The sequence below is a fragment of the Dama dama genome, chromosome 12 (assembly GCF_033118175.1).
Source record: "Dama dama isolate Ldn47 chromosome 12, ASM3311817v1, whole genome shotgun sequence".
NCBI classification, from domain to species: domain Eukaryota; kingdom Metazoa; phylum Chordata; class Mammalia; order Artiodactyla; family Cervidae; genus Dama; species Dama dama.
The window spans coordinates 18,029,212-18,053,947 of record NC_083692.1 but is presented as its reverse complement, the minus strand read 5'-3'; the positions used below and the strand labels follow the sequence as shown (position 1 = coordinate 18,053,947).

At 47.9% G+C, this 24,736-nt stretch overlaps 3 protein-coding genes and 1 non-coding gene across 7 annotated transcripts in view; 1 reads left to right on the top strand and 3 right to left on the bottom strand.

The window, feature by feature from the left end:
• Positions 1-1,605: 1,605 nt before the first annotated feature.
• Positions 1,606-10,590, bottom strand: NPC2 (NPC intracellular cholesterol transporter 2). Its single transcript, XM_061156640.1, has 4 exons — positions 10,329-10,590; positions 6,620-6,727; positions 4,885-5,057; positions 1,606-2,465 (listed from the first exon to the last, which is right to left on the bottom strand). Exons 1-4 carry the CDS (start codon positions 10,408-10,410, stop codon positions 2,379-2,381), a joined length of 450 nt encoding a protein of 149 aa, XP_061012623.1. The 5' UTR covers positions 10,411-10,590; the 3' UTR covers positions 1,606-2,378.
• Positions 3,146-3,331, bottom strand: LOC133067589 (U2 spliceosomal RNA). Its single transcript, XR_009695362.1, has one exon. It is a non-coding gene; the product is annotated as a U2 spliceosomal RNA (small nuclear RNA).
• A 260-nt stretch (positions 10,591-10,850) lies between the features above and the next one.
• ISCA2 (iron-sulfur cluster assembly 2) lies at positions 10,851-17,050 on the top strand. The gene is made up of 4 exons (XM_061156639.1): positions 10,851-10,932; positions 11,265-11,367; positions 11,497-11,612; positions 12,053-17,050. The coding sequence occupies exons 1-4, from the start codon at positions 10,868-10,870 to the stop codon at positions 12,225-12,227; spliced, it is 459 nt and encodes a 152-aa protein (XP_061012622.1). The 5' UTR covers positions 10,851-10,867; the 3' UTR covers positions 12,228-17,050.
• LTBP2 (latent transforming growth factor beta binding protein 2) overlaps positions 17,049-24,736 on the bottom strand; it is a 104,798-nt gene continuing 97,110 nt past the window's right edge. For 3 of the 4 annotated variants that reach the window (XM_061156636.1, XM_061156638.1, XM_061156635.1), the window contains 9 exons: positions 23,961-24,104; positions 22,826-23,017; positions 22,615-22,698; positions 21,794-21,922; positions 21,344-21,481; positions 21,078-21,245; positions 20,409-20,777; positions 18,799-18,948; positions 17,049-18,366 (listed from right to left, as the gene is read on the bottom strand). In XM_061156636.1, coding sequence (XP_061012619.1) covers positions 18,221-18,366; positions 18,799-18,948; positions 20,409-20,777; positions 21,078-21,245; positions 21,344-21,481; positions 21,794-21,922; positions 22,615-22,698; positions 22,826-23,017; positions 23,961-24,104 — 1,520 coding nt within the window. In that variant the 3' untranslated portion in view covers positions 17,049-18,220. The remainder of the gene's footprint in view (positions 18,367-18,798; positions 18,949-20,408; positions 20,778-21,077; positions 21,246-21,343; positions 21,482-21,793; positions 21,923-22,614; positions 22,699-22,825; positions 23,018-23,960; positions 24,105-24,736) is intronic. The other variant, XM_061156637.1, reaches the window with a different exon arrangement.

Sequence of the window (24,736 nt, the reverse complement as noted above, 5' to 3'; positions counted from 1 at the left end):
ACCCTTCTGCTCTGACTGAAGGATATACACTAGTGGAACTGCTTTTCTTCTGTCTTCTTTCAATGTGAGGACAGAAGTATAAAATGCAGGGCAGGGAGCTGTTAGCCTCAAAGGAGCCCAATGACATGAGAGTCTTCAGGGAAGGAGAGAGAGCAGATACACAGGACAACTGAGCTTTTCTCGTGTACAGAGGATTGCCTCGTCTTTGAGGGGACATGTCATCACACAGCAGATTGAATCTTCTGATTTTCCGGCTCTACCTAGATGAGGGACAGTGTCTATGTCTCTTGGAATAGCAGCTGATATTTCCTGATTGTACACTATGTGTCAGAGTCATTCTAATGTTTTATATGTAACATCTCATTTAATTCTCACAGCTTTACTGTTATTATATCTAGTTAACCCATAAGGAAACTGAAGTGCACAAAGGTTAAGGGATTTTAAGATCCTACTGGTAATCCTTGGCTCCTGGGTGGGTCAGATGGCAAAGAATCCACCTGCAACGCAGGAAACCTGGGTTTAATCCCTGGATTGGGAAGATCCCCCTGGAAGAGGGCATGGCAACCCACTCCAGTATTCTTGCCTGGAGAATTTCCATGGACAGAGGAGCCTGGCAGGCTACAGTCCATGGGGTGACAAAGAGTCAGACATGACTGAGTGACTAAGCACATCCTGGTAATCCTACTGATTGATGAAGCCGGGATCCAACTACCAGCAGTCTGAAGCCACAGCACCTTTGGAATCCATTTAAGTCTGATAAGCCCAGGGTCCAGCACAGGAAGACAGAGTGGGCTGTCCCTTTAGGCACAATGTGATAGAATACACAGAACATCCTAGTTAGAGTACAATGATTGAATGGCTCTAGGAATTAACTTGGAAATCTTGGCTGCTGATAACCTTATTCCCAATGTATGGCTGTCCTCTGGTGGTTTTCCTGGGAAACTCACAAGCTGAAGAAATCTAGAAAAAATAGGATGAAAAGAACCAGACTAAATGATTTATTTACTGCCTAAGCACTCCAGACTAAAAAAGATGACCTTCCAAGGGCCATATTACCCGACTCCTTTGTGAATGGGGTTGTAGCCCCTCTGACAGCTAAAAGCTGATAGATAGTACACTGACTTAAAACAGCAAACTATATGCCCATGATTGTACTTGTACTTCAACAGCAGGACACTCCAAGATTTAAATAATTCAGCCAATACTTGCTGCAACTTCACATTTCACCTTTAAGCTTCTAGACTTTCTCCATGGCAGAAGGTTCCTGAAGATTACTATGCTTATGCCAACTTATAACTTCTTACTTCCTGCTCCCACCCCAAATTCAGTTCCTTTGACCTTGCAGATGCTGCTATTCCACTAGGGGATGCTTGCCTTCACTGTTTCTTTCAAGCACCCTTGGTGGTATAAGATTGTGCAAAGTGAAGCAAATAAGGTCATTTTATGTCAGACAGAGAGGTGAGTCCTGTGTGAAAGGGAAAAACAGCAGTTTCTGAAAGTCATGTCTCTACTGTACTCAGGGACCACGGGACTGGATGTTCACCTCCCATGGATCTGGGGTAACACACTGGGTAAAAGAAGTTGTCCACAGCCCAAATGCAGAAGAAGATTGTCAAGTGTTTGTTTATTCAAAGAGACATGCATAAAGAGGTCACAAGTTAGTATTGTAAAAAAAAAAAAAAAAAAATCAAAACACCTGCTAATCAAACGCTGCAATTAATGAAAACGACCTAAGTTAGAAAAGGAGACATGAGCTAACCGCAGAGAAATTTCGGTGATGCCGCTGCAGAGCAAGTCATGGCTGGAGAAACAGTTGGAGCTAGTGGTGAGGAGGCTCACTGGCCGGATGCACTGAGCTCAACTAGGCACATGGAGACAAGGAACTTGCAGGTGTGATCCCAGGTAGACGGACGCGGTTTGGAACCCATCCTCTGCTGCAAGGGCTGGCAGCCCTAGGGCAAGTTATCCAGTCCCCCCCAAGCAGCTTCATTCAGGTTCTGTCTGGTGACACCCTCCTTATTCCAAAAGCAAAAGAAGACAAAAAAACCCAAACCAAAAACAAAACCTGCCAAAACCAACAAAAAACCTCCGAAACCTGAAGAAAACTGAATCAATCCCTGCAGTCTCACTTTCTCTCGGAAAGAAAAGTTGGATAAGTCTTACTTATCCAACCCTTTTACAAAGGATAATTCAAGGGAGACAGTTCCAAGCTCTCAGGAACAGGGTCTTAGATGCTTTTGGAGGTTGAGAGGCATAAAACGGTAGTCTCGAAGTTCCTTTCATCTTATGGCACTGATTGAGTTTAGATTTGATTTCTCCTCCCCTCCCTCCACCTGTGCTCTCTCACCCCCAGATGGACATATTGGCACTGAGCAGCTCTAGGCTTCAACCTCTATTGGGATCTCCCAGCAGAAGAAACGTTGGTCTTTGTCATCCGTAAGTTCCCACTGTACCACCACTTTTATCTGGAGAAAGAAAAAAAATCAAGAATGAAATGAAACTAGGACCTCACCTCAATCCAGAATGGGTTAAACTATGAATTTTAACTATGAATCCTAGACAGAAATTATAACAAACTGGCTATTCCTCATACTTTTCTTCTTAAATCATGCCATCATGAAGGCTGTTTGGGTGGGATGCAGGCACAGCCTGTGTCCTTAAGCTTAGAAGGGTAAACCAAGTTACACCTTGGATTTAGTGTTAGTAGTACCACATCCTAGTCTAGTTAGCTTCTTAAATACAATTTATAAAGCATTCTTTTTCCTCTTAGATCAATGATACATAAATGAAGGCACCCATGACAAAGAATTTTAAAGTTAAACAATTTCACATGCATTTTGACAACATGATCCAGCTTCTCCCAACTTTAACTATGAAGAGCAGAGAGTAAATAGTTCAATTCCTAGATCTCAAGAAACTTACTTATTAGCTGAAAAGAGAAATGTCAAAGCACAAAGGATGTCCAAAGAAGTTTAGGGTTGTATGAATACTTTCAGGGACAATGACCTTTGTGGCAATATAGCTTTGCTGAATGTCCTTAAGCCATTTTTTGACATTATACCCATAGAGATCTCTGCCTTGACTGGTTACACTAGGAGCTGTCTCCTAATTTTTTTTTTTTTTAATTTCCCCCAAGGCCGGGGGAAAGGGGTGCACTGTTCCTGGAAGTACTGCAATACCAGGTTGATGCGTGGAGTGGATGGAGCAAGCTCCTATTCCAACTTCCTGCTCCAAAAATTCATTTAATATATTGTCCTAGGATAGAGAATGTATCAGATATTAAACTGATAAGAACATATACTTGATCCTAGCCAAAAGGCTGAGAAGCGATCCTTCTAATTCTTAATAGATCACTGGCACCTTGGCCAGTTCCTTCTTATGTGGACCTTAGCTTACTTGCTTTTAGTTACAACCTCTCTTTTATACTCAAAATGTTTCTTCAGAATGCAACATTTGGATAACAGTGATACCCAGCTTTGAAACTTGTTTGGTAAGTTTTTCAAGACTAGTACACATTAACTACTGTTTCACTTACTGCACACATTAACATAGTTTGAGCTGGTTTTCAAATGAAATGTCACTTAACCCCTGCAGAGCAACAGAACAAAAACAAACAAAAAACAAATGATATGTCACTGAACAATAACTACCATATATTAAGTGCCTACTCTGTACTGGGTCCTAACTAGACTTGATTTAAGTTACTGAGGCTCAAATATGCCCATGATTACATGGCTGGTCTGCAAATTAATCTACAAATCTGTCCCTGGCCTTTAGCACCTCTGATATCTCTCAAACACAGACTCCCTAGGGGCTTCCTTCGTGGCTCAGATGGTAAAGAATCTGCCTGCAGTGTGGGGAGACCTGTGTTTAATCCCTGGGTTGGGAAGATCCCCTGGAGGAGGGCATGGCAGCCCACTCCAGTACTCTTGCCTGGAGAATCCGATGGACAGAGGAGCCTGGCGGGCTGCAGTCCATGGGGTCGCCAAGAGTCGGACGCAGCTTAGTGACTAAGCACACATGCATGGTAAGCACAGACTCCCTAATTTGAGTCTTTTTAGAATGTTCTTTAATTACTGTCTGTTTCTACGGAAAAAATGGCCAGATTGCTCCTGGTTTGACTATCTCCTTTGAAGAAACGCAGCTCTTTCTCTTCATTGAAAAGAGTAGTCCCTTTATTTCCTCCATTCTTACCAAAATTCATAATCGTTAACACAGGCCCATTCTAGCAGCCTCTATCTCACGTACTCCGCAGATGAAGAGGCAGGTGTAGCAGTGTGAGTCAGAGGTGAGGGTCGGGGTGGGGTGGAGGAGAGAAAGCAGAGAGGAAAAAGCTACCACTCTGCTATGGACCTCACACATGACTGCTCTCTTGTTAAGAGATTAATGGAGAGACCAGGTTTTTCTGGTGACAGTGTGACGACTACTTGAAATCTTGAACTATCTGATACCTAGCTAAAATTTTGTAGGGTTTCCCTGGTTGGCTCAGTGGTAAAGAATCTGCCTGCCTATACAGGAGGCATGGGTTCAAGCCCTGGAGAGGGAAGGATCCCCTGGAGAAGGAACTGGCAACCCACTCCAATATTCTTGCCTGGAGAATTCCATGGACAGAGGAGCTTGGCAGGCTACAGTCCATGGGGTCAGAAAGAGCTGGATACGACTGAGTGACTAACACTCTCACTTTTCAACCTTTAGGCAAGAGACAAAGAACGAAGGGACACAGTGAGAACTGCACCGCACGATTCCCATACTCTTTTCCCTTAGGCATTCGCTTCTTCCTCATAGAGATGAAGGATTCCTGTTCTAATCTTTTCTTCCTGCCCCCTCTCCTCCGTTTCCAAACTAGTCACAGGACTCAGTGTTCTCAACCACAATGTCACTTACAGAGGGATATTCACTCTTCACGGGTAGTTTGTTCACGTAGTTATAGGTCTTATTTTTTTCGATGGGGCATGTGATTCCAGACTTACAACCATCAGACTCAGGAATGGGAAAGGGAACTGGGATGCCCATCACAATGCCATGTACCACAGCCTTGCTACCTTGAGACTGAGTATCTAAGAAGGAAAAAAAAAAAGAGAATCAGATGGGGAAGGAAACAGCCTATTTCCAAACTTAAAATAAAGAATTCAGACATAGTCTCAAGCAATGGCATTGCTGTGATGGCAAACCAAAGTATGTACCTCTTAATTCCTAGGGTCTACTCTCTTTGCAGTTACACTTAGTACTTCCGTGAATGCTATGCAGAGAGTAATCACTCAGAAACTTGAAAAATTCCTGAATTATACAAAAATAAAAATAATCAGTGGGGGCTGTTTTCTTTGCTCTTAACCCCACCTTGCTCTTCATTGCCTTTCAGTTTCTTAGAAGAATCAGAGCTACCTGGATAAATAACCTTATGGAACAAGCTAACTGATTTTTGGCAGTCAACTTTCTGTTTACTATCTGCATCAGATCCTGTCAAAGTGTATTGTGCATCTTAAAGACTGTGGTCTCTGAATTCTCACATACCCTGTCCTAAGGATTCCAATAACAATTAAGAATAAAGTGGAGAGACAATACAGAAAGAGGGACTAGAAGTCTCCACAGGAATGCCATGGCCTGTAACAGGGGCGAAAGCAGTAACTCTTTAGAAACCGTAAGAGAAAGGTACATTTCCTGCTCACCTTTACCCTCCAAATCAAAAGGCAGGAGGAATAAACGTAATAAAATCAGGGCAACTGGAGTTATGAGCTATTAGATTCTTCTGGAGATCCAGAGTATTGGCTCTGTTTCTGTCTCCCAGCTGGGAATTACTTTTGTTGAGAAGATACATTTCTGGTTTAGAACAATAGAGGGGATGGGGTATTTATCCAAGAGAGATGACAACTCTAGGACTCAGAGCTGTCTTTGGGCTTATGAACAAGAGATGATAGGAACTCTGAGATTTTTTTTATTAGTCTGTCTAGTTCCATAGGATGGAAAATGAGGGGAAGATTCAGGGCAGTTGCCCTTTTTAGAAGCAGAGATTTTACATTTGTCCAGATTCCTGGGAAACTGAAGGAGATGAATAAATATGAAATAAACAAGTTTCAATAACATTTCTTCAAGTTGAAGAAGAAAGCTTGGACTTCTTGGTTGTTTCTTGGGTCAAGAGTAAGTTCCCAAACCTTACAGAGGCTAAATATTAATTGCTCCTATATTTTCAGGCAGAATATAGACTTAACAACTGGAAGATATATTGCTTGAAATAACATTTTGGAAGAGTTCTAAGGTCTACAGAGTTGGGGTTGGTACTAACACTCTGCAGTCTGCAGCTAAAGAGTTGACATTCCCATGAAATCTGCTGTGTAATATGGACCACAATAAGACAAGCTGTCTTCTATGACCTGTGAACACATGGAAATCCCCTTTGCTTAAAGGGAATCTGGCAACTATGGACTCCAAGAAACAGGCATGGGGGACCCAGTATGAGAAGGGTGTGTAAAAGCATGGTGAATCCTAGCTTTGTCCACTGAGAGGGAGGTCACAGAATTCCTGACTGCAATTCCCTCCTCCTCACATTCCCACGCTCACTCCAATTCTTAGATTGATGTCACACTTTAAGATGAATTTGAAGGTAAAAAACACTTTTACTTACTACTGGTGAACGTAACATTGACACTATAAGACTGTCCTTTGTGCAGTTTGCAGGGCTGGGTGGGACATGGGCTCACATTCACTTCCTTTATAACTCCGACCCCAGAACCTGCAAAAGAAGAACAATTTGTTTGGATGGGGGGTAAACAAATCACCTCGGCAGTCTCCTACCTCATGGGACGGTGCTCTGTCTTCCCAATGAGACCACTGGGACCAGCAGGGTGGTAAGAAACTGCTCATATTTGACAGGTGGAGGGGAATTTAGGAAATGATCGCGTATACACAGCCAGCTCCCCTACTCTACAAGCTGGGAGGGCTCCACCAGGGAAAACCATCCCCACACCTCCATCCATCCTGACACAGGATCTGAAAGTGGCACACACAGCTTAAGTGATGACTCAAGTCACATAGCTACTGTTTCCACTTGGGGTCTAAGGCTACTGTTTCCAGTTGTAAACTTGAGACTGGCTACTCTCTTAACTGTCCTTCCCACTCCCACCCACCCCTGGTCTTTCAATCCTGCCCTGGTGGCTATCCAACTCATGATCTCTGAGCTTTGAATACTGCTACCAATGAGAACAGTTTCAAGCACACATTTGAGATACCCAGAGCAGAGGGGTACACTCTACTCTGGAACCCATGTTCTTCAAAATAAGTGGTTGGAGGCAGGGAGTGTGCCTTTTTTCCCCCCGCCAGTCTAAATAAGGACAAAAATACTCTGACCAAGAAAAGTTAAGCACAAATCTTTAAGAATCTTCTTACTTCATCCAGGCCCCTGAAACCATACAGCTGAATGGGAGAGAAGAGAAGTAAAAACTGGGTAAGTTTAGGCTCCACCACTCATACACCATTGCTGAGAACTAGACTCCGGGATCCGACATCTGGCTGTGAAATCTCACCCGCTCCATCAAGTATTGTGGAAACTTAAGGCAAGATACTTAGCCTCCCTGGGGCTAATAACAGTACCTACCTCAGAGAGTAGGTGAGCTAATACATTATAACTCTTAATAAGTGCTTAGAACATAGTACTGCTATACAGGTATTCACCATTACTATCATTATACTGGGGCAATTCCCAGGTGGCTCGAGTTCTAAAGAATCCACCTGCCAAGGCAGGAGACACAAGAGACATGGGTTTCATCCCTGGGTCAGGAAGATCCCCTGAAGGAGGAAATGGCAACCTACTCCAGTCTTCTTGCCTGGAAAATCCAATGAACAGAGGAGCCTGATGGGCTACAGCTCATGGGGTCACAGAGTTGGACACAACTGAGAGTGAACACACACACACACACATTATCATCATCACCATCATACTGGGATTTAGTCCACGAATTCAATCTAGAGCAGCTGCTCCTGGGTGGGTTAGCAAGTTCCCCTTTGACACAAAAGGTGAGCCTCCCACCTCAAATTTACTTTGTGGGTAGAAATTCTGGATCTAGACAATAGAACAGACTGTCTCAAAAGTACAGTGTATGAAGACAAAGAAAATGGCAGGTTGAGAGCACATTATCTTGGGTGAAACAGTTTCCTTCTTTTGACTAACACTGCTCCAGCTAGTTCTGTAAACTATACTTTGCTGTCCCCTATCCCAACTTGCTTCTCCATCATGGCAAAGTCCTCAAAACATAAATACAAGATTCTTTTCTCTAAGGACTCTCTTCCACTCTGTCCTATCTTTTAGGACCAGAAAAAAAAAAAAAAAAAAAATTGGGAACCTTAATCAACAACTTATTAAAAAACCAGTGCTTATGCTGAAGCTTTCAACTTCTAGTTTCTATCAAGGCTGGCTCACATGATCTAGCAGGTACTGAGTATCCTCAGTACCCTCTACTGATCTAGAGGGTAGTACTTAGCTACTTCATTCAGTTTTGCTTTTTTTTTTTTCTTTTTGTTGACAAGAGGTTCTTGGATTTCCAGTGTCAACAAAGCAAATTTCTCAGTCCTAACCCTCAAAAATTGCAAAACTAGTTTGCTCAGCCCCATTTTTGACTTGAGGAAATACCACTTTAGGAGAAAGGAGGCAGAGTGGGACTCAAAAAACCTTTTGATGTGGGCACTGAAGTTTTTACATTGTATTTCCCAATTCAAAAGTAAATTGCAAGTCTGTCAGTGAAACTCTCCTTCCCTTAAGAAGTTCTTGCCATAGGTGTCCATCTGGTTTTTTCACAGGAGCAGACCAATCTCAGGATTGTTTCCTTAGGTTTTTTTTTTTTTTTAAATGTTAATGCTACTGTTGAAACCCAAAGTGACTCACAAACACCCACTAGTTTCCTACTGCTTACTAGCTGTAAGAACTTGGGCAAGTTACTTTATGTGCTGGTTTCAGACTGCAAGAGTTGAATGAGTTGATAAAGCTAACATAGTGTCTTCATCTAAAGTTGGCCACTAAGTTTAGTGGAGGGAAAGGCAGTAATGTGAGGTGATAATAACATCTTTCAAATGCCAGTCTCGTAGTTCAGTGGAACAGCATTTGTTAAGCATTAATAGGCCAGCAATTTTTATTCCTTGATCACTCCTAGCCCTAGCCCCCAGTTCTGCTCTTGCCTCAACATGAATTTTGGAAATATAGTGGAAAGAGTATTTATTCCCTCATTTACTTTTCCAACAAATATTTATTGGGCAGTTACTATTATCTGGGCACTGGATGTAAAGAAGAACATTTATTCTGGTTGTCATTATGCCGTGTAATTGGGTGAGTTACTTAACCTCTCTGAAATTCAATGATTGACTATATGAGTGTGTGTGTGCTCAGTCATGTCTAACTCTTTGCGGCCTCATGGACTGTAGCCCGTGAGGCTCCTCTGTCCATGGGACTTCCCACACAAGAATATTGGAAGGGGTTGCCATTTCCTCCTCCAGAGGATCTTCCAGACTCAGGGATCAAACCTCCTCTCTTGCATCTCCTGCATTGGCAAGTGAGTTATTTACCACTAGTGCCACTTGGAATGCCCATGATTGATTATAAGATCTCCAAGTTTTCTTCCAGCTCACAAATCTTATAAAGTCAGTTTCATTTCTCTTACACTTATCATTACACTTCTCCACTTCAGAAAAGCTCTGCTCAAACATTTAATTTGGATAGATTTGACTGAAGGAATTCACAGTTTCTACCCCGTTGTATTTCTCATCAAAGATTCCAACCACAGCTGCAAGAGAGGGTTATGCATCACAAGTTGCGACCAGAAACAAGAGTTTTATAAATAGGAGGAGAAAACTGGAAAGAATTATGAGTGCCATAGCCCCGAAGGAAGCCCTAAAGGAATAGCTCATGAAAGGAGAATTGACTTTTGACGTGTCATCAAAAGGGAAATATAAAAGAAAAGCAAAAGGAGGGGGGAGGGAGCGGGCACCCAAGACACTAGGCAGAAATAAAGAGAAGTTTTGTACCGCACCCCTGACGCCCCAAGCGGCACGTGAACCTTCGGCTGTCTGCCCTACAAACTTTAGGAAACTTCAGCAAAAAGCCCACATCCAGGAATGTGCTGGGACCCAAACATGGGTTCATGAGATAAAGTTGTGAAAGTCGGGTTTTATCCAGGCCAGCACCTTGTCCCCTACCCCAACCGACTCCAGCCCACTCCACGAAGGGTCCGAGGCTGAGCCTGGCTGCTCGCAGGACCCGCCAAACCCAGCCCAGCAGTCTTAGCATCAGATTCTGTCAGGGGCTCCCGCAGAGGGCGCGGGAACTTCGGACTGGCCCCGGGGCTCACCGCAGTCCTTGAATTTCACCGGCTCGGCCAGGGCGGAGGCACTGAGTGCCAGGAACAGGAACGCGACGGCCAAGAAACGCATCACTGCTAAGGCTCCAAGCTCAAGGAAGGGAGAACCAGCTGTCTCGGTCACAAGATAAAAAAGTCTTCAGGGATGGGCCGGGCCGGGGGAGGAGCCCAGTCAGGCGAGCGGTCACTGGCCAGCTGGGCCGAGGCCGGGCCGAGGCCTGCCCGCGCCCCGCCCCGGGTCCACGGAGCCAGACAAGAGGTCCGGAACTCTTGCAAACTCCGCCCATCCGCTCCGCTCCGCCGCGGGGCAAGCGGGATCCGTTTTCATCCGGCACGCCTCCTCTCGCCTGGGCTTTGTGGGTGCGTCCCCGCTTCCGCAATGGGAGCATTTCTAGCCAATTAAGTCCCTTCTCCTTCCTCATCTCCCAATAGATGTGCTTAGGGGCGGGGTTTCCGTGGATCCCGCCTCCCAAAGCCCAGGCGCAGAAGCCGATTGGGGCAATATGAGGGGGCGGAACTTGCGGAAGAAAATGGCGGCCGTCCGAGGTCTAACAGCTGTGGCCCTGAGAGTTGTGACTCCCTGGCCTAGGAGCAGGTAACCAAGCCTAGAAAAGCACCTGGTTAGCGCCTCCAGGACTCAAGCGAAACTAAGGCTCGCGGGGGAGGTGAAGGTTTGGCCTGAGGCTGTCCAGGTGGGGGGACTTCAGGTTTGGCGTGAGGCTGTCCAGGTGGAGGGACTTCAGGTTTGGGGTTGAGGCTGTACAGGTGGAGGGCCTTTGTTTGGGGGTGAGGCTGTCCAGGCGGGGGGACTTCAGGTTTGGCGTGGGGCTGTCCAGGCGGGGGGACTTCAGGTTTGGCGTGGGGCTCTCCAGGTGGAGCGCTCTAGGTGTTCTGCTCCCAGGCTCACCCTCCTCCCTTGCGCAGCAGGCTCCTCTCGGCCTCCCGCGGACCCCGGGCGCTTCGGGAAGTGTCGTCCTCTAGCCCAGAAGCTGGCGAAGGGCAGATCCATCTCACCGACAGCTGCGTCCAGGTGAGAGGCCGGTCGCGGGGCAGGGGTGGCGGGCGAGGACCGGGAGTAGGGGGTTGGGGGGACTTCCCTTTGGCCCACCCTTCTTTCTCTCCTTGCCTGGCATTCTTGACCCTCCTTCCTGCATTTCAGAGGCTTCTGGAAATCACCGAAGGGTCTGAATTCCTCAGGCTGGAGGTGGAGGGAGGTGGATGCTCCGGATTCCAGTACAAATTTTCACTGGATACAGTTATCAACCCCGACGACAGGCAAGGAGAAAGGGGTGGGTCCTCCGAGAATGTGCAGGAGGGATAAAAGTGTCTCCAATTTAAGGTGCACTTTTATTCCACATTTAAAACTTTTGCTAAGGATAGCATCACAGCACCCTTCTCACACAGTGGGGATGCAATGAAGATTTGTTGCCTTGATTCAGAATAACTAAGTCATAGGAGGAAAATTGGCCTGAGTCCATAGGGTCATTGGTAGAGAGTCAGGCTGGGGTAGAAAGTTTCCAGGCCTAAATTTCTAAACATTTCCCAGTATTCTTTCCATTGAATCTTTTTGCCTCAAAGAAAATCAGCACATGTTAGAGGTCCTAAGGGAAGCCTCCTGTGTATTTTAGAAAACAGGATGGGCATCTCTGGGCTCAGAGGGTGTTATGTTTGTGGTGTTTATGATGTTCATTAATGCCTTCCTCCCCTCTTTTCAGGGTGTTTGAGAAGGGTGGGGCAAGAGTGGTGGTTGACTCTGATAGCTTGGCCTTCGTCAAAGGGGCCCATGTGGACTTCAGCCAAGAACTGATCCGAAGCTCATTTCAAGTGTTGAACAATCCTCAAGCGCAGCAAGGTTGCTCTTGTGGATCATCCTTCTCTGTCAAACTTTGATGTGATGACAAGTGACCCGGAGATTGCTATCATCTGACTGATCTGAGGAACCTGGGATTAGAACAATTCTAGAAGTTTCCTTTCCATCATGACCCTCTCTCAATTTTATTTTCTCTTAATCCAGGATGTTGTTTCACCACTATTTTCAGAATGTGAAACTTTTACTCTTTATTTAATTTCTCCTACACAGTTGTAAGGCCAAGCCTGTGGATGCTGTTACCTAAGATTTAGTAAGTGGTTCAAACCAGTATCATCTGTAGAGCCTCCAAGGTTCCAGGAGTTACTTCTCTGGCCTTCAGAGCTACTTGTACAAGTGTGTATAGCTAGGTATAAAACCTTCGTTTTAAAGAAAGTCCTTATTTACTTGTGTTGTGGATCAGAATCACAGATTGCATAGCTTGAACACTGTGTTACTAGACCAGAAAGGATGAGACAGCCAAGTGAAATGTTATCTTTTTGTTTTGCTATTTATTTATTTATTAATTACTTACTTTTATTGAGTATAGTTGATTTGCAGTATTGTGCCAATCTCTGCTCTACAGCAGAGTGACTGAGTTATATACATGTATACTTTCCTTTTTATTTTCTCTTCCATTATGGTTTATCACAGGATATTGAATATAGTTCCCCTGTGCTATACGGTAGGGCCTTCTTGTTTGAAATGTTATCTTTTTCATCTCACCCTTCCTTAATGTGCTAGTTTACTTACCATTATTTTCTATGCAGCCCATTCTTCACTTCCCATTTGTTATAGCAGATACATTTTCTTCTCATACTTAGGGATGTGTTAGAGTCACAAAACCAATAACCCATCACCCAGAAAAACTTGGACCTAAACCTCACTGATACTTGAATCGTAAGTTTGAAAATAAGCTCCATACTCCATATTCACACAAGACATTTCGAGATTCGTTGCTAATTTAGTGACTGAATCTTTCAGAATATGTTGCTTTATTTAACTTATGGTGTAAAATGTTTCTGGTCTCGTTGCATAGCTGGAAGTTGTCCCTTTGTTGATATAGATAATAGATACTTGGGGTTTTTTTTTTTTTTCCAGTTTGAGCTATAAAATGCCATTTAAATTTGAATTTTAGACAAACAGCAAATAATTTTTAGTATAAGTGTGGCTCTGTGAATACTAAAAATTATTTGTTGTTTATCTGAAATTCAGATTTAATTGGGTATCCTGTATTTTTATTTGTTAAATTTGGTAACCTTACTTTAGAGTCTCTGAAAGAAGAGCTTTTTAGCCACAAATTCCAATGAATTTTAAAGTACTTGTTTGGGTATAGTACTTAAATAGGCTAAGGAGCTAGAAACAACCATAGTATGTATGTGATGGTGTTGGGGCGGCCAGAACTGCATGGCAACAGACAACTAAAGGGAAAGATAAAAAGCACCACAACGACAAATGATTAATGAATGCTAACGTTGGGGAAACCACAACCAAGTTGATTCTGTAAGGATTACTGGTTAAACTCATCTTTTCTTCGAGAGCCTGAAAGTTCATATCAGCAAATTTTGCATTCTGGAGTGGATTGAAACTTTTCTGGACTTAATTAAGGTCATTCAATAAAAGAATTATCCATAAGAAAAATAGAAATACAGAATCTGAGACAGAAACTTACTTACATTTTCAATATGGGAAAACCTAGGACTTAGAACAAACCTATCGTGTGTGTGCAGTGTATTCAGACACAAAAGGTCACTCAGAAACCTGAGCAGGTTTTTTCCTTACCAAATTGCCATGGAAAAAGTCAGAAAGCAGTGTGTGGAAGCATCTGTGTGTGAACTTTACTAAGCCATTGAAAGTGGCTGCCAATACCTGGGCCTAATAAGGTTTTCAGCACAAGACTAAGTCCTTTCATCCTCTTTGAGAAGAGATTTTGTTACATTTTAAGTGTTAAACCTCTGATATTTTTGTGGGTTATTGATATGATGAGCTTAACACAAACATAATAGCTTTCATTATTCAATAAACCATTAAGTTCCAGTGGTCAGTTAGGCAAGAATAGGATCTCTTCCAAAGACTATGTATAAATACCTCCTATGAATGGAAGAATTGAATTTTGTGTTTAGCAAAAGTGGGTTTGGGAGAAATCAGCTTACTTCATCATACTGGGAAAGCTTCATAGGGAAGGCTGAGGTGGTGACAAGAAGTCTCCATTGGAGGACAGTGATGTAGAAATTTTAAGAACACAGGGCATGAAGAGATGATGGCATCAAGGGGACAGTGGACAGTTGGCTTGGAGTAAACTGTAAGTGATGGTAAAATAGGTTTAGGGTCTTCTGCAGGCCTTTCTGACCAGATGCCCTCTTCCTGGCAGGCTGTAAAAGCCTGCAGACGTTTTCACAAGTTTTGTTCACTGTGCAGTTCATTTAGGTAAACGTTATACTTTTTGAGGATCAGTTGGAAGATTTTTTGCCTCCCCATTACTTTGACGGGAGATTATCAAGACCCCATTTATTGCAGAATTGGTTTTATTTACCTTCATAAGCTAGTGATCCCTGGGGCAGCATGCCCCACCGTTGTAGCCAAACAATTGTGCAAGAACTGAAGGCACAGGACCCTCCCTCTATTTTATGTTGTGAGTCTTTATGTTGTTGGCTGTTAACTATAGGTGTCCCACCTGCCTTTAGTCTCTGTGTGGGAATGTTGACCAGTTACAGGGTGTTCAGGGATAAGAGATTAGGAAGGACTACTAAAGTAAGTGTCCAAGAAGATACTCTTCTTTCTCTTTCTTCTGAAAATAGCGCCCCATTCTTTGGTCTTTCATTGTAAAGCATAAGAGTAGGGTCAGAATTTGGCTGGAACATCCTATATAGAGAAGTGGGCAGCACTGATCATCAGTGCTGGGAGGGGTAGCCCTCCCCTGAACTCGGGTCCTGAACTGACACCCTGCGGTGGGCAGGGTCTAAGTGTCCCTTGCGACATGGCCTTGCATGTGTGTCTCAAAAGCAGGAAACTTCTCCACTTTTTTAGGTATCTAGCATTGATGTTTATGATTGCCTTTTTAAATCCCTGTTTGCCATTTCTCCAGAGAAATGCCACCAGGATGTTTAAAGGAAATTTGATTTAAGAAGTGTTGAAAGTTATCATCTGGCTTTAATGGTAAAACATAGTTAGATAAATATATAAAGAGAGGGAACATTTAAGCAGTCTATGTCCAGCAGCTGTATTTAAAAATATTTTATTTTTGAATAGGTAAGACACAGTACAAAATTTGAAAAGACACAAATGGGGATACAGTGAAGAGTCTCCCAGTCCTGTGCGCATCCACCTGTTGCCCTTCCTGTCAACTACCATTGTTTCTAAGAATTTACCCCACAGATATAACCCCATAGATACAATGTGAAATAACATATGCACAGGAATATTCATCGTAGCATTATTTATAATAGCAAAAGATAGGAAACAATGGAAACACCCATTAATAGGCTGATTAAATAAATTATGATTTGTCTATTCAATGGGGAAGTATACAGTTATAAAATAGACTGAGGCGGTCCTTTATGTGCAAGTATGTATGATGTGGAAAAAAGCAGAAAAGTGCAGAACAGCACGCATAGTGTGCTATTAATATTTGTGTTTCTAACACAAGGAAATATGTGTACAAGCACTGAAACATCCCTGGAAGGGTGACAGGAGGGTGGGGCTGGGGAGGTAGGGCCGTGGGAGCAGCAGTGAGAAGATGCAGTGCGCGAAGGGTGTACTGAGGAGCGGTGAGTTCTCTGAAACGTGAGGTGTGAGGTGGAGTGGCGGAGATGAGGTTGGCTCACACCCACTTCTCTTCTCCCTCTCTTTAGACAAATAGCAATAGCAGCATACGTTTCACTTTGCTGTGCAACCTTCTTTCTTCCCTTAGTCTGTTTTGGATATCTTATCCAGGCGTTTAGAGCACCCGCCCCCCCATTTTTTTTTCTTTTTGGGGCTCCATGGCAATGCATTGTTTCTAACCTTTTGCTGTTACAAATAATGCTAAAATAAATAACCCCTTACATACGTCATTTTACATTTGGTGAGGCTATGTCTGAAGGTTAAATTTAAATTCCGAGAAGTGGAATGACTGATTTAAAGAGTAAGTGCTTTTATAATTTTGAAAGACATTGCCATCCTCTTCAGAAGTTGTATCAGAATATACTCCTGTCAGCTATGTGTGTGAGTGTACCGCTTTCCCATAGATGCTTACCAATTAAGAGTTTTAACAAACGTTAAAATTTTTACCAATTTAATAGTTTAAAAAATTGTCTCCGTATAGTTTTCACTTGCGTTTATTTTTATTATGAATGAAGGTCAGAATATTTTCATATGTTTAAGAACTATATATTTTTGTCTGCTGAAAACATATCAACTGGTGTAGTGACCTAGAGCAGATTATTTAAGCTTTGTAAGTCCAAGTTCCCCATCTGTAAATTGGGAATCAAAATAGTAAGTAGGATTGTTGGATGATTAAATGAAATTTGTGAACAGCGTTCAACACAGGCCTGGCACATAGCAAGCATTCAATAAGTTATCATGTGATGGCTGACAATCAGAGCAGCATGTAGGACAGGACAGATTCAATTAAGAAAAGAGGATTCATCTCCACATCTTCAGGCACATGGAGCCTTGTTCATTTACATTGCCATTCATCAGAGAAATGCAAAGTCAGATCTTGCCTTGACTTAGAAGGGGAAAGAAACTTCTGTTGAAACCCAGTCATATTGGCAGAGCTGGTGAGGGGGTAAGCACAGTCTCATCTCTAACGTTCAGACTCAGTCAACGTTTAATTTGGTTTAATTTGAAATTTGGTTTAATATGAAATAAAAACAAAACCAGAATAGCCCAGAAATGCACATTTCTTTATTCCACCGTGGTTCTAAACTCCCAGCTAGCCCAGGCTGGAGTGAGTCTCTACTTGTGAACTCAGTGGGATGCCAGCCAGCCATTGTATGAAGGGGAAAGAGGGCAGACGCCTCTGAGTAGAGAGGAAACAACACAGGGAACCTGGCTTCTCCTCAACAGGATTACACTGTATTTCAGAAGCTAGAAAATAGACCTCTTTATTTTTAGCACATCCAACTGGTGTCCACAAAAGGAGAGCCCAGGAGAGACTTGTGTCCTGTAAGAAGCAGTATGTATTTAATAGAGGTCTCGGGGCAGCCCTTGCTGTGGTGCAGAGGAGCTATCGCTGGGTAGACTGAATGGTTATTTACCTGAAGCTACTGATTATTTTCTTTAGATCTGTGTAAAGCGTGGTGCCCCCTTTCTCATCAACTCCCCGTATTTTTTTTTTTTTTATATATTGTCCTATTGCTGCTCTCTCAGGCTCCTTGCTCCCCTTCATGTGCGTCTCTTACTAGCAAGCTAGTATCAGTCTTGCTTCTCTGAGATGAGGGCATCTTCTGCCCCTCTCCAGGGCCACTGAACTGGCAACAGGGTGGAGACGTGGCTAAATCTGGCCCATACCAGACAGGCTGAGTGGTGCCGATCACTCCCCAAACTCCTCCCCCGCGCCTCGCCCCATCCTTTTTCACTGGACAGATTCTGAAGGGCCATCACAGGGCAGATGCGGCCTCCGATCCAGCTGTAGAAGCGTCAGGATGACGTGGATCGTGTCTGGAGAAGGGGTATGTGCAGTGTGAGGCCGAAGGACCTTGCACGTTTGCCCAGCTGGAGGGGTTGGGTTGAGGGCCGTCCTTTGATCAGCATCCCATGGCAAGGCCAGGACAGATGGTAGACTGGGCCTCGTGGCCAGTGGTTGAAGCATTAAAGCACTTGGTGGTGTTTGAGCCAAGCAAGGGCATGGCGGTGTGGAGGCCGTGACAGAAGTTCACGTAGCAAGAGCCGAAGCTGAGGGAGATGAAAAGCAGGCGAGGCTGGCTGGGAGCTGGGCCGCAGGGCCTCCGGCCGGTGTCTTCATGGCGTCTCCCCAGCTAGGAAAACTTCCTCAAGGCCCCGCCTGCGGCCAGGGCCCATTTGCAGGTAACTGCCCACACTCGACCCGTCTCTGCTACTCCTTGGCGGTGCAGTGTGGGGGGCCTGCCTCAGCCACATAACCCGGGAGGCAGTGGCAGCGGTAGGAGCCCTCCGTGTTCTCGCAGTGACCATGGACACAGAGCGCAGCAGGCCCGTTCAGGTCATCACACTCATTCACATCTAAGAGGGGGAGAGGGAGGAGAGAGCTGTAGGGAGCCCACGCGCCTCTGGCCTGCTGCCCCGGTGCCCCTCCGGCCAGCAAGCCCCGAGCCCGTGCCCTGCAGCGGAATCGTCCGTGGGGCAGCAAAGGATGCCCCGAAGGAAGCGACTCACGGACACAAAGCCAGTGGGCGTGAGCCCACACTGTGACCGTGCTGTCTTGCCCCTGCCTAGGAACCTCCATGGAAAGGGCTTTCTAATCACAGCGATGGACCTTCGGAGCTCTCACCACCTGGCCTGGTGCCCGGCAGGCCCGCTAGGGGGCAGCAGTGGGTCTGCCACCTAGGTGGTCAGGCGTCCCTAAGTGAGCAGTGGGCCAGTCTGACTATTCCACATGGAGCCAGCAGGGCCGTCCTGCCCCCTGGGCATCGGCACTCTTGATTCCAGACCTACCCACACAGGCCATGTGGGCCGTGTCCAGCTGGAAGCCCTCGAAGCAGTCACAGGTGTAGCCCTCGCGCACGCGCACACAGCGGCCATTCTCACAGCCGTTCAGGATGCCGCACTCCTCGGCCTGGAGCCCTTCGAAGCCGGCCTGGTGCTCTGGGAGGAGGGAGTCAGAGAGCCAAGGGGGCTGAGGTCTCGTACCCCACCCTGGGGCCCTTGCCCTCTGCTCAGAGGAGCCCAATGAACTCCTGGGGTCAGGGTGGGGAGGGTTATAACACTGTCACAGAAAGATGGTGAAACAAAAGGCAATACCCCTAAAAAATAAGTATGTGTCCTTTTTAGATGGGGAAAAGTGCTTGCTTTAAATGAGGCTTCGGGGAGGTGGGGACTCACTGATTTCACAACACCAGGGCTCCCGAGCACTTTGGTATCTCTATACAGTTTTGATTTTGTTGTGGTTGGTGGCAGGATGTTATGTTAAAATCTTCACATAGCTTTTTGGGGGTGGACAGGATTGGTAGCAAAAGGGACTACCCTCACTCACCATAAAGCAAAGCTGCTCCCAGGTCTGCCTAACCCTTTTCTTTCTCTAACTCCCCTCCTAATCTCAGTGTAGTTTTGATCAGTCTGATACACTGGCTGTGCCCATGGCAAGCCTGACTTCCTTATTAGAATCCAAGTCCTGAGTGCTGGGGTCATTGCCACTTATGAACCAAGTCACCACAGTGGGACTTTAAAGGAGTTAAGTGAAGTGAAGTCGCTCAGTTGTGTCCGACTCTTTGCGACCCCATAGACTGTAGCCTACCAGGCTCCTCCATTCATGGGATTTTCCAGGTAAGAGTACTGGAGTGGGTTGCCACTTCCCTCTCCAGGGGATCTTCCTGACCCAGGGATTGAACCCAGGTCTCCCACATTGCGGGTAGATGCTTTACCGTCTGAGCCACCAGGGAAGTTCCCCCTTAAAGGGGTTAGAAATCCTTAATTCCCATTTCAAACTGTGGTACTGGAGAAGACTCTTGAGAGTCCCTTGGGTAGCAAGGAGGTCAAACCAGTCAATCCTAAAGGAAATCAATTCTGCATATTCATTGGAAGAACTGATGCTGAAGCTCAAGCTCCAATACTTTGGCCACCTGATACGAAGAGCTTGACTCACTGGAAAAAGACCCTGATGCTGGGAAAAGATTGAAGACAGGAGGAGAAGGGGACAACAGAGGATGAGATGGTTGGATGGCATCACCAACTCAATGGACATGAGTTTGAACAAACTCAGGGAGATAGTGATGGACAGGGAAGCCTGGTGTGGTGCAGTCCATGGGGTGACAAAGAGTCAGAGATGACTTAGCCACTGAACAACAAGTCCCACTTCGAGTCACAGGTTTGAACCTGTAGAGCAGGGTGTTCTGCAGACTGTAAGTGGCATGGGAGGAGTGTGCTGCTGGCTCCCTCGCTCTGCTGCTGGCTCCCTAGCTCCCACAAGCAGCTTTTGAGGTTGGGATGACGTCCTGTACGTTTTTGTGTCCCCTGTGTTAGTTAGTCCATCAGAGGGAGTTGTTAGTGCCTGTCCCTTGGGTGACCCGTGAGAGGGCTGGGTGGATTTTTCCCTTTCCTGTCCTCACCCTGCTGACAGTGATGAGCAGATGGAGAAGATGGAAGTGAAACAGCTTCAGAGCCCACCTCTTCCCCGTTTTTGCAGCAACACAGACCTGGGTGGCTGGCCACGTAGTGGGGCTGGAGTTCTGAGGGCTGCAGGGGAGGTTCAGGGAGTGGTATGCGGTCCCCCGGGCGGCCGGCCGTGCTGGGGAAGAGTGGCTCGGGGATGGCGTCCTCGGGGCCCAGGTAGTTGTAGAAGGGGACCCCGTCTGGGCCGTAGAGGCTATAGTGCAGGTCATCGGGCCCGGGGCCGTACTCATAGCCAGGCCGGAAGTGGATCCCGGCCTCCCGTTCAGCTTCGATCCGGGCCACGTTGCAGAGCTGAGCATAGACCTCTGTCGGGAGCAGTGGGGAGAGAGGAAGCTGGGCCTGGACTCCTGGGAGCTGAGGCCCGGGGTGCTGTTTCTCGACTCAAGGAGAGAGGGAGGTGCTGGGACCACCGCCTCGAGTTCCTGGTGGTGTTCCTCTCCCCCCAACCCTGCCCTGCCCCACAGCATCCATCCCCAAACAACAGGGAGGGAAGACAGGCCCAGGCCTCGCCCTCCTCCTTTCTGAGTCCCCCCCACCCTTTCCGAGGACACACCCTGCCCCGGGGGGCCCAGCTCTGCTGCTGTCCCCACCTCCTGCCTTCTCACCTGAGCTCCTGGGCGGGCACAGGGCGCACTGCTGGCTCCAGGCCTCGCCGTCCTGGCAGCAGCACTCCGTGTAGGTGGTGCGGCGGCCGTGCAGGGGGTGGCTGCACACGTAATTGGTGACTCTCTTCCAGCAGATGTCCATGTGGATGTCGTGGTCAGGCAGGTCCTCTGGGGGCGCAGGACACATGAGCCTCCCCAGCCCCGGTCTGCTCCCCCTGCTGCCTCTGCCCCCACCCCATGCCCACCCCACCCCCACCCCTACTGACCCACACCACTGGTGCTGTTCACGCAGCGCTGCTGACTGAGGTCCAGGGTGAGGGGTGGGCTGCAGAAGCAGTGGAAGGAGCCTTCCGTGTTCACACACTCGCCATTCTCACAGGCCATGTCCTGGCACTCGTCGTGATCTGGGAGGCAGGGAGATGGGGAGGAACATCGGGGGCAGTGCCCACGCGCTGTGCCCACCCACTGCCACCTTCAGGGAAGGGGGTGTTTCTCGTAACTGATAATGCCCTCCCACCTCCCACCTAGTCTGGGAGGCCCCAGCCCAAGGATGGCTTGCCAGTAGGTCCCTCCCACCAACCTCAGACCCGCCTGCTACAGCGGGCATCCTTCCTGGGAAGGGGGACACTCCCAGCCAGAACTGGGCTGCCTGGCAGGGGGTGAGGGAGCATTCAGCTGTGGGCCCTGGGGTGGGGAGGGGTGGCGAGCGTCCTCACCCTCACACTTCCTGCGGGCGGCATTGTAGTGGTAGCCAGGGTTACATAGGCAGATGTAGCCGGGCACCGTGTTGAGACACCGGCCATTCCGGCAGAGCCCGGGCCCAAACATCACACATTCGTCAGCATCTGTGGGAGGGCAGAGCTGAGTGAGGACAAGGCGAAATGCGGGATGAGGCAGTCCTTAGATCTAGGGGCTCCAAAGCCAGACTGACTGGGGCCGAATCCCAGCCTTGCCACTGGATGGGCAGGTGACATTGGGCCAATTGCTTAGGTTGTCCCTTGCTTCAGTTCCCTACCTAGAAAATGTGGCTCCTACTCCTTAACCTTGTAGAGTTGGTATGGGGGTTGAGATGTTAACGCATGTCAGGTGCTTAAAATAGTGCTTGGCACATAACAAGCACTCAAGGAGAACCATTTCCGTTTCTGCTATTTCCTTTTCCAGTTTCAGGTATGAGTCCACACCCAAACCACCCTTTCTGAGAATGAGTTCCCCAAAGTTTCTGGCTCTGTAAGTGGGGCCAGGAAGATCAGCAGCTGCCTCTGGCCTCTGTCGCTGTGCCCTGGGACTGGGTTAGTCAAGGCATCATAGCTTGTTTCTGGAGGGCTCAGCCTCGGGGAGCAGAGAAACCAAAGTGGTGTTGCCCGGACAATCCAGGAGGAGCTCAGGTCAGAACTTCCAGCTAAAGATCTGCAGCCTTGGGACAGGAAGGTTAGAAGCAACCTGAGATGTGGGGCCTGCACGCAGAGGCCTCTTGGAGGACCAGGCCGGGCCCACTGAGGTGAGCGGTGTTTGGGGAGGAGGGTCTTGGGGAGATTACCTGTGTACGTGGTCTGTCCAAACATCCAGGCTCCTTCCACGGGGATGTAGCCTTTCCCACTAGGGCAGATCTCGCTGAATTCAACTGTGCAGGGAGGCATCCAAGCTCAGAGAGAAAGACTCTGCCACCACCCCCTCCCCGCCCCCCACTTCTTTCTGTGTCACCCTGCAGAGCCGACCCTGAGAGGACCTGGGACCCTTGGGGGCCTTACCTGAGTCCTCATCTGGGCACAGGTCACAGGCATCCCCCCAGCCGGTGCCCTGGGTGCAGCAGCACTCGGCCTGCGTGGTGTTCCGGCCCAGAAGGCTGGAGCAGGGCGTCTGGTCCTTCTGTCCAGAGTAGCATTCCATGCGGACGGGGCCTGGTGGGTGTGCCCCTGGCCGGGCCTCAGGGACACTCGGACCTGTGTGTGACAGACGTCCCTTATTAACGTCTGCTCATGGTCCCCTGGGGCACCCTGGCCTTTGAATTTATTTAAATTTTAAACATTTATATGGAACATTACAGTGTACTTTTATTATCTCACTTGATAAGCCTTATGAAGAGCTTATTATCATCAGCTTTCTTTTATAGAAGAGGCAGTTGAGGCTTGGAGAAGCTCGGTGACTTGCAGGAGCCACCTAGCGGCAGATCAGGGAAGTGACCCCAGTTCCTCTGGTGCCACACCCCTGCTCTTTCCAAGACACCATCCTGCCTTCCTCCCCAGCAGTGGGGTGGCCCCAGTCCCGGGCACACCGCACCATATGGGCATGGCATAGTACACCGTTCCATTCCTCTGTGTCACACTGAATCCCTGCCCCTCCCACCTGTCCTCGTTCCAGGTCCTGCTTGCTTTCCCCCAAGTCAGAGAAGGCCAGCTGAGTCCTAGTCCTGGTCTGAGAGGCTGAACCCTGCAGCTCTGGAGTGGAGTGGGACGGGAGAGTCGAGCTCAGCTCAGTTTCAGGGCCTCCCTCACCCAAGAGCTTCCTGGGGTTTGACTCAGGGTCCTTCCAAGGCTCAGATGGTGAGGGACAGGGAAGCCTGGTGTGCTGCAGTCCATGGGGTCACGAAGAGTCAGACACGATTTGGCGACTGAACAATAACAACCAAGGCTCAATCTGAGGTCCCTGGGCCCAACCCCCTCAAGCTGGCATTAGAGCTTCTCGAGCCTCCTGTAGGGTCGTCACAGCCCTGCAACCTCCTGGAAGTTCCTGGGGCTTAGCTCCGCACTCAGACTCCTCACCCCTCCGCACTCCGGCCCCAAGATGCTCTCCTGCCCACACCGCGGATCAAGAGCTGGAGCAGAGGAAGCGCTGTGTACGCCAGACAGCGGGGGGCGCACCGTGAGGGTGGGGCGCGGGGCTCACCTCCAGCCCCCCGCGGGCGGCAGCGCCCCTCCTGAGCGTCGTACTCCTCCAGGTCGCTGGCGCAGAGGCACAGGAAGGAGCCCTCCACGTTCTCGCAGAGCGCCGCCCCGCACACCGCCAGCATGAGCTCACACTCGTTCACGTCTGCCAGACAGGACCGGCTCGTGAGCAAGGGAGAGGCAGCCCAGGCCCCTGCCCCTGCCTCCAGCCCCGCGGGCACATTCCCGTCACATCCCCCCACTCCCCCATCCCCCACAGAAACAGGCTAGGGTGTAGGGAAGAGCGGGAAGTGGGTATGACTTCGTAGGAAGGAGGACCAGGTGAGCAGAAGGGATGGTGGTGGTCGGGGGGGTGGGGGGGGAAGAGGAGAAGGGTGGCAGAAAAGGGCCCATAAATGGACAAAGAGGAAGGGCTCCTCCTTCTGCACGTTCCCCAAGCGTGCCTCTTGAACCCTTGGGTCCCTGGGGAAGGGTGGCGCCTTCACTAGTGAGCTTGCTCCCCCTGCTGGTAAAACGGGGCCTCGCTTCCCTGATAACCTTGCCACGGTGCCCCTGTGGGGGTGTGTGCGCTCCACTGCGCAAATCGGGTGCCCCTCTTTGTGACCCCATGCATGGACTGTAGCCCGCCAGGCTCCGCTATCCATGGGAATCCTCCAGGCAAGAATACTGGAGTGGGTTGCCATTTCCTACTCCAAGGGATCTTCCCAACCCAGGGATCGGACCTACGTCTCCTGCATCTACTGCATTGGCAAGTGGTGTCTTTACCACTGAGCCACC